Genomic DNA, 8,759 nt, shown 5'->3' on the forward strand with positions numbered 1-8,759 from the left:
AAAAAAAAAAAAAAAAAAAAAAAAAAGTTTATCGTAGAGTGTTACTTTTATTATGATTATTTAATCGTAATTTACGATTCTGGAATTATTGGTATCGAGAACGTATAATATTTTGTAGGACGACGCATCGTTAGCTTCTGATAATAAATTCAGCCAATCAATTATAACGGGTGGAATAGAAATTGACGATCGAGCATTTTACACCTGTAAGGATGGAGGGTGAAACAAATTTTAAAATTTGTCACGATATTTATTTTTATAGCTTACCGAGTAATTTTACTATTGTAATCATATGATCGTTAAAATTTTTGCATTTGCAAATTTTATTAGGAAGCTACGTGCTGTTATCGATGATTTCTTATAAAATTTTATTGTCTCGTCGGTACAGTCGTTATCTACTTACTTGCTCGTAGCGTGTTAACCGAGAATCTCGTATGTAATCAAAGATTGAATCACGTGTCTGTAATTGCCTGCAGTGGCGGTGCTTTCACACTCGAGTTAATCATGTGCATTGGCTCCATTCGCATAGAGTCCCGCCTGCATTAGGGCAACCGAAGCTTTACCGAATTCTCTACGAAACGCGATATACCAGCTGCTCCTGCGATTCTACTTCATTCGGCAACTAATGCACGTTTCGCTTAGATCCAAATACTTGAGAATTAGATTTAACGTTGCTTCTATACGAGACTCGAATATACGTGAGGTCATTGAAATACTCCACTTTTGCATATAATTATATCCCTTATTAAATATATAGAATAATCAAGTGGATCCAATATGTCAATACGAATTGTGTCAATAGACGGATATAACGTTATATTAATGAAATATAACGAAAATATATTACATGAAATTTAATATACAATAAAGTCACCCAGTCTCGTTATATCGTTTGACAATTTTATAACGGGATATTATTTTCTATGCGAAACATTATTTTTAACAACTCAAGTATACTCGTATGCACTTTTACCCAGAAGTGCATCAAAGTTGAACAGGATTAAAGTGACTCTCGCGCATTCGATTACCTTAGCTATTTAGATGGGTATTTATCCATCTTTAAATTAAATCTTTTAACGCCAACGACACTCGGGATACTGGTACGTGCAAAATTTCATACTGCTTTTCCTTTATTAGGGAAACTACCCTATGTGCGGTATAATCCATAGGGAGGTTTGCGGACAATTATGGCACCAGATGCATGTACGTTATAACGCCCAGTTCTCTGCTACCCGCAAGTTTTACGATTGCCAACCGACTAATTTGATTCGCACAGGGATTTTGCGCTGCTTCGAGTTTAATTACTTTCGTAATGAAGCAATCATCGATTGGCATACGTTATACAGGGTGTAAATGAATATAATAATTTTGAATAATAAGATGGTTTTCCTCTTTTGTTTTCCCTTGAATTTTTTGATGGCGAAAAGTCGCGTTTTCACGATCCGTGAAACGAGACAAAACGCCGTCTTCACGTAATTCTAAAAGTTACATACAGTTCGTAGATGTTATCCCGTGACAGCAGCAATAAGCAGTCTATGGAAATTCGTTGCTCGTGGATATATTCACGGAATACAAAAGTTGAGCCGTACAGCCGGTAGAAAAGGAGAAAACTAAAGTTGAAAGGTATTGCGCTTGAGGGAAATAAGGCATGGGTTTAATTTAAAGAGAAAAATGAGAGCTTCCCAACAGATGGCGTTAGTGGCAGGTATCAAGAGTATTTCCACAGCTCGTACATTTGTTACGATAACAAAGTGACTGGAATATCCTTCTTGCTATGTGGAAGAACAAGAAACGACGCTCAGTCTTGTTTCGAGTAATAGCAAGAAGAACGGCGGTAATAATAAAAAAAAGGAAAACCTAAGATAATAGTACAAGCACCCAAAAAACATCCAAGACAATACAGATAGGGAAGCTCGTTAACTCCCTCGACTAGGATGAATTGCGGTTTTACATTTTTTTTGTTAAAAAAAAAAAAAAATTCATCTTTACTCGTACTCGCAAAAAATGGCGACATTCTTGGCTAAAAGGCTATGCTTCGAAATGAACATTTTCTCTGATAACGAAATTTCTCTTGACTACCGACTGCTAATGGGAACCGCATGAAAATCACTGGTACCCCACTGGTTTCTGCGCTCCCTCGTTATCCTCTGGGCAATTGTGGTAAGAAATTACGGTAACTTTTGTGTTCAACGTATAAACAAGTTTGGGTGAAATAAACCTGAAATTTAATGGTCTACCCTATCGCGTGGGTAGAGAGGTGGGTGGTACTTTTTGTGAATTTAGGTGAATTTTGGGAATTTCATGTATTTTTTAAGTTACGATTGGATCCAGTATGCACTGGATGAACAGTGCATTGGATCTGTGGCGCAGATGCATCTTCGATGACGTATCCGTTCGACTCGAGAAATCTGTCGGCTGGACCAAATTTTGTTTGTCTCTGTTAAAGTTGACTCTTTGGCATATTTACGTAATCCCTTTTTTAATTACACGTATCAAGATTATCATTTCTTATTTTCTCGTTCCAGTTGCTTGGACTTGGCATCATGGCAGTGGGAGTCTGGGCGTGGACCGAAAAGGACACCTTTAACAATCTATCTCGTCTCACGAACGTCGCACTCGACCCAGCATTTATTCTCATTCTAGTCGGTGAGTTTACGAATCTTCCTGGAAACTCTATAAATATTAACTCGGACAGTCAGACCAAATCCAACCGTACGATATACATGGGAATTTAATTCAAATTCGTAATACGATGTCAGCCAATACGATGTCAAAGGTCATTTTGATTGTGCAACGTAATTTCGAATTTATCACATAGCGCAACAACTGCATATCGAACGATGCACTTTGATGCAAATTCACAAAAGCCCACGATGGGTTCACTAATTTCACCTTACTCGCAACCCTCGAAAAATAGTCTTCGTGCCTGCGTGGATTTTTCACCAATAAAAAAGGCATCAACCCTTGCGACATCTTTTTTTCAGTACACGTGCACTAGAATTCCGAGTAGGGGTAGCGAAAGACGTTTGTAAAATTTTTTGGTTAGAAAAATCGTCGGGATGGGATGGAGGTTGAACGAGAGCCCTAGGCTATCGCAAAATGCTCTTACGACTAGGTCGGTCGGGGGGTGGCGGAGGGGGGGGGTACGGGCGTCGAGAGGGTTGGTCGCATTATTTTCTCATAGCTCGGGCCAGGATCCTCATTAAAGGGCACAACGAAATGGTAACTCGTGAAATCGGGGTGGAACAAGACAAAGGGGCTTTAACGGGATGCAAAGAAAAGCTCAGGAAAATGGAACGAATCCTTGGTTACACAGATATGAGACTTAAAGGAAAGTGGAGGCTTTTTCTTTTAGGTACCACAAGTGTATAAATAAAAAGAAAATTGTAAAAATATTTTATCTTCAGTTTTCTACTTCTTAGAGATTATAACGGCGCACGGGTACAGTGGGTAATAAAATATATATATATTTTTTTATTTTCTTCATTTACGGCTGTCTGTCATTATTTCGAATTACACGAAGCCCCGGAGACATTCGAGCTGTCTGCTTATCTCGTTTGACGTGATTCTATCTAATGACCGAATGTCAGGGTGGACCTGTAGGAGATGGGCGAAACTTCATTTGAATTACAAAGTGATACTACCTCAGATTAATTAGTTCCTTTGTGATTCTCGCGGTTTGACTTTGATACGCTATACTGGTCCATAGCCTTTTCTGCGGTCTGTTACTCGCGTAGATACATAGCTATAGTTTGTTTCTCTTTGTTAGCAGCCCAGGTACAGTCGTGGGTTTCGAGTTGTTCTTCATTCCGAGAAATTACGTTGGCATCTATGCGATTTCGCCGAGCACAAGGATAGCTGAGATTTATTTTAATTTTCTTCCCCGTAGGGATGCTGGACCGAAGAAAGATAATTGCTCTCGTCAGATTTACATGACTTTGAAGTTTCATTCAAGAACGATAATAACTAAGGGAAACTTCAATGCAGGATAATATTTATTAATAAATCATAATGTACCTTGACATACTTTCTGACGGTAATTGGAAATTTAATACTGGGGGTATATATCTATTTAATTAACGTAGCAACCGATACCGGAGCAAGATATTTTGAAAATGTCAAGTATCTCATTTTCAAGTTGACGTTATCCCTGGATATTCTCATCGAGTATAGTTGCGTAGACCGTTTTTTTCTCATTTCTTTTCACTGATAAAATTAAGAAGCGTCTAGTAGGTATTTTTAGAAAATTATTATTTCAAGCCGTGCTCAAGTTTTACAATAAAATATTTATTTGCACTTAACAATTTTAGTCCTCTGTCACGACGGTTTATACTCGTTCAAAGATTAACTATAAATTTTGAAAAAAAATTTGAAAATTTTTTTTATCGAAATTGCCCTAAAAATCTATTAAATGCTCGATTAAAGAAGAGTAAGAATAAAAAATGAAGAGTCCCATAGAAGGAAAGATATTAAGAAAAAAAAAATTGTCCATAGACACTCATAGGTATATTTGCATGGCTGCCAACATCTAGAATCAAGCTCGGCTCAACCTACTTTCAGACAAAGTTTCACTAACGAAGTTCCCTGGATTATAGCCCTTCTACGCAATAGCACGTGCACAGCTACGAATTCGCGATGCAGTACGTGCACACCTAATAATGCACTGGTACCCACTTAAAGGCGAATTCACACAGCAACTTTGTTGTCTAAGCGTCGCCATAAACGAGAAGGTGTACTTGCAAAACTTCGATTTACCATCTTGGTATAAGTTTGATATACACGCGATGACGTCACACCCCGAGTAACTAGGAAAGATTTCAAACCTTAGGCGAGAGTAACTCGACGCCGTGGGGCGTCGCGACGCCGTACCCCATGATGCAACTTTGAGTATGACTACTTGAATAAACCTTGTATATACCAGCTAAACTAACTTCAGACCCTTTACACAGGAATCTCACTAATTTCCGGAAGCTATAGAAATGTCCCCAGAGACGTAGCTGGGTAGCTCAACCGAGCCTCTGCTCGTCCGCCATACTTGTGGCAGATGTAATTTCCTTTTACGTTTATCCTCTGTCAACGTTTATGGCTCGCGCAGATGCCGCGGCTGTCACATCTGTAACAGGCTAATCAGTTGGCACTGATCCCTGATAACGCGTGCCTGACTCACAATCAGTGTTGCCTTGCCTATCATCCCTTTACCTTTCCTACCAATTGGAACACGTCCTTCGACTAATCTCCCTAACTTCTGACAATACTCTGCACGTGTTTCTGCACGGGTTAGATTCGATAATTCAACTTTATTCGATTCTCATTTCATCGCTCGAATTTTATTTCACGTACGTTGCTAGGTATTTATTTTCATTGTATCAGCCGATACGAGTGGATCGTCCTTTCGATAGTCCTTTTTATAGATTATGTAACTTCTATACCTTCGCCATACGCTGGCTGCTTTCCCTTGGACGTACCCTACTTATGACTATTGCCGTAAGGTATGGCGTAACCTCGAGGACTGAGGGATGGTCGTCGTAGAATTAATGTTCGACACTGTTGACAGCCGAATGTTGTTTAATTGATTTTACTTGAAATTCAATAATTTAATGTTTGGTTTAATTAAATTTCGATATAAAAAAAGTCAAACGGTAATAATAATGCATTGATTATTAAGGGATGTTTGCAGAGTAGACGTAATATGAATTGGTCGATTTTACTTCGAATTCATAAATATTACTCGTCTCGATCTAACCCTGAGGTAGGTAAATCCATTTTTATTTTACTTGGGTTATCGATAAATAATTAAAAAGTATCATGACGTAGGTTCTTGTAACAATTTTTATAACGAAATGCCATTCGGTATTGAATCGAACTCTTTCGTTTTTTGCATATATAACTGAAAGTGTTATATATTTTTCAAGATTATATGATAAGCCTCATTAACCATCACATATATCAGGCTCATCCACGTATGCACGTAACCCTACCGGAGAGATACTGGTATACGTGTTTCGATTATCCCACGCTCTAATTACCACAATTTCCTCTAATGGGTAATTTTACTTTCTCGTCCTCGCTTAAATTACCATATAAGGGCATGCAGGACGTCGCACATCGATTTTACTGGTTGCTCTGGTAGTTGAGCTAAACATGGGAGATATAGCATGAGTACTCTTATACCTTGATACTTTTTTTTCAATTTATTTTTTTTTTCAGTATCGCTTAATTGCCACAGTATGCAACGTATACATGTACAACGATATATCTCAAATCGATTTTTTATCTAAAAATTTTTTTTATTTTTCAAATAACGACACGAGATTCTCTCTCTGTCACTGTAGTGATATTTGACTTGCGCTCATATATGCATGTAACGATTCCAACATCAAACGTATGTACGTTTTCGACGTTCTTCGACGAGCTTCGCTGCATCGAGGAGTTAGAATTTTATGAAATTATTTTTTTCTTCTCAGTATACGTCACGCTCTTTTGTTTCTTGTGAAAACGCGGTTAATTGTAACGACGCAATTTATTCTTTTTTTTTCAATAATTTCGCGAGAGGTTACATTCGATGAGTCTTATTAATGTAGTCGATATATTTTTTTTTTTTTTTTCAATACTTTCGCTGTGCGATTACACGGTGTAAAATGGTAATTATAACAAGCTGTGTATGAATTTTGTTTACGTTTTATCTCCTTTATTGCAAAACAGTCGATTTCATCAAAGGGAACGAGGGTAGAGAAAACTACGTACAACGTAAATCTTGCTTGATTAAATTCGAGAGGACTTTGAGAAGTTTCGAAATTTAATTAAAAATGCTTTGTTCAGAAGTTTTCTCTATTTAATTGCAATCTCTGTTTATGGGTAATTTAAGCGTTTGGAGTTTGGTACTTTTATTATATATACGTACTGTGTATATGTAACGAAAAATATATTTTTTTGGAATTTTTCAAACTTTCATCAGTTTACGTTATCATCCCGTATAACAGTAATACAATGTTTACTGTATTATTGGATAGAACTGTACAAACTGGCGTTGGACGTGCAGTACGTGCAAGGATTACAGATAGTTTGTGAATTTTTTTGAAAAAAAAAAGAAAAACCCCCATTGGATTCAAGTTGGTAAGTTAGAGAATTCAAAATTTGGTGGAATTATAATTACGTAATAGTAATTACGTAACATATCCATTTTGATTGTACGTGACACAATTTGTTTTTTTAGCTTGAATTAATAATTAAAATAATTTTTCCATTTTTCATCCTCAACTCCAAGATACAAGAAACCAGTAATTATCTGTTTTTCAAATAACTTTATCTCCTTTATCTATATATATATATATATATATATATTCATCTTCTATTTTTCTTCCTTCCTCGTCCTCCTATTTCTTCCTTATCGAAACGGTCTGATTTCCTCGCGAACACGAATCATCCTTACTTTTATTTTACTTTACTCAATTCCCGCGGATAACGAATCGTGGGAATCCTCTTTCCTGGAAAAGTTCAGCCTTCGAGCAGTGGCTGTAGTCAATTTTACCAATTCCTTCAATTCGTTCAATACGTCTAGCAGACAACTTTTTGGTCTTTTCACCCTGTTCGATGTTCATTCCTGTAAAATAATAAAATTTACTCCCACTCGTACTCACGCAATGCACATGCACGTTTCGATAAATATTTTATATTTCAATTTTGTATATATATATATATATATATATATATATATATATATATATATATGTTTATTACCAAACAAAAGTATAATCCTTTTTCCAATTAAAAACCTTCGAAAACATGTCATCCAGGATTAATCGTCCCTTATGAATAGTTTGTCATGTCCTTCCAGATCTACGCATATCGATGCTTTCATAATAACTGAATCGTTACCCGTGCGAAATTCCGAGCGTTATATGAAATTATGTGCGTCAAGGGCTCGATAAATGTCGCCTGAATAAACTCACGAATAGCAGCGACACCCGCAGTATCAATTCCGTCGAAGTTTTCATCGGCAACAATCATTTACGCAGCAGACCACGTGCACTCGTGACATGACAGGTTAACTACGGATGGACAATCATTGTTTGTTGCAAATGAACAAGATCCACGTAGACCGTAGAGACAATATAAAATGTATCGTTCATCGATATATACATATATATTAAATAACAATCAAACTTCAAGAAATTACATCAGCCAGTCTACATGGAGAAATAATTTTTCAAAAATATTACCCTGAGATCCTTACTCTCTTTTGCTTTGTATCACGTTGTACCTTATATTCACTGAACCGATAATCATATCCGAATGCCCGAGAATACCGATAAATTATGCTTAGGTAGTTATGGGGTAGTTATTAGGTAGTTATTAGATGGTTATGCTTAGGTAAAAAATTCTTCGTCTTATCACTCATTTTTTTTAAATCCTCATACATATACCTCGTTCTAAATGATAATGACTGATAAAAATCAGGCATTGTATTATCAGTGAAATTCCTGAAAAAATACTAGACATTTTTAGTTCACGTAAAGAAAGGGCTGGTGGTAGTGGGGTAGGGAGCTCAACGTTGTTTATCCTTTTACTCCGTTCGAGTTACTTACGAACTATCGGATTAGTATCGACAAGAGAGACGAGGGAGGAAAAAAGAACACGTGGAATATTCATTCCGGTAAAAAAAGCACGAAGATCACTCAGGGAATGATTTACGCTTGAGTGACAGCTGTCAATTTTACCACCAGATGACGTTAACGCGCGTGCATATTTTTTTAGATGAA

General features: G+C 36.8%; 1 protein-coding gene across 18 annotated transcripts in view; it reads left to right on the forward strand.

The window, feature by feature from the left end:
- Window positions 1-8,759, forward strand: part of LOC107271818 (tetraspanin-5) — a 100,143-nt gene that overhangs the window by 71,943 nt on the left and 19,441 nt on the right. For all 18 annotated transcript variants that reach the window (XR_003061007.1, XR_003061010.1, XR_003061008.1 and 15 more), the window contains exon 2: window positions 2,526-2,646. Coding sequence is in view for 7 of the 18 variants with exons in the window: in XM_025089111.1 (XP_024944879.1) it covers window positions 2,526-2,646 (121 nt within the window). In the remaining 11 variants the exon portion in view is untranslated. The remainder of the gene's footprint in view (window positions 1-2,525; window positions 2,647-8,759) is intronic.

This window comes from Cephus cinctus, unplaced genomic scaffold, assembly GCF_000341935.2.
Source record: "Cephus cinctus unplaced genomic scaffold, Ccin1 Ccin1_scaffold1043, whole genome shotgun sequence".
Classification (NCBI taxonomy): domain Eukaryota; kingdom Metazoa; phylum Arthropoda; class Insecta; order Hymenoptera; family Cephidae; genus Cephus; species Cephus cinctus.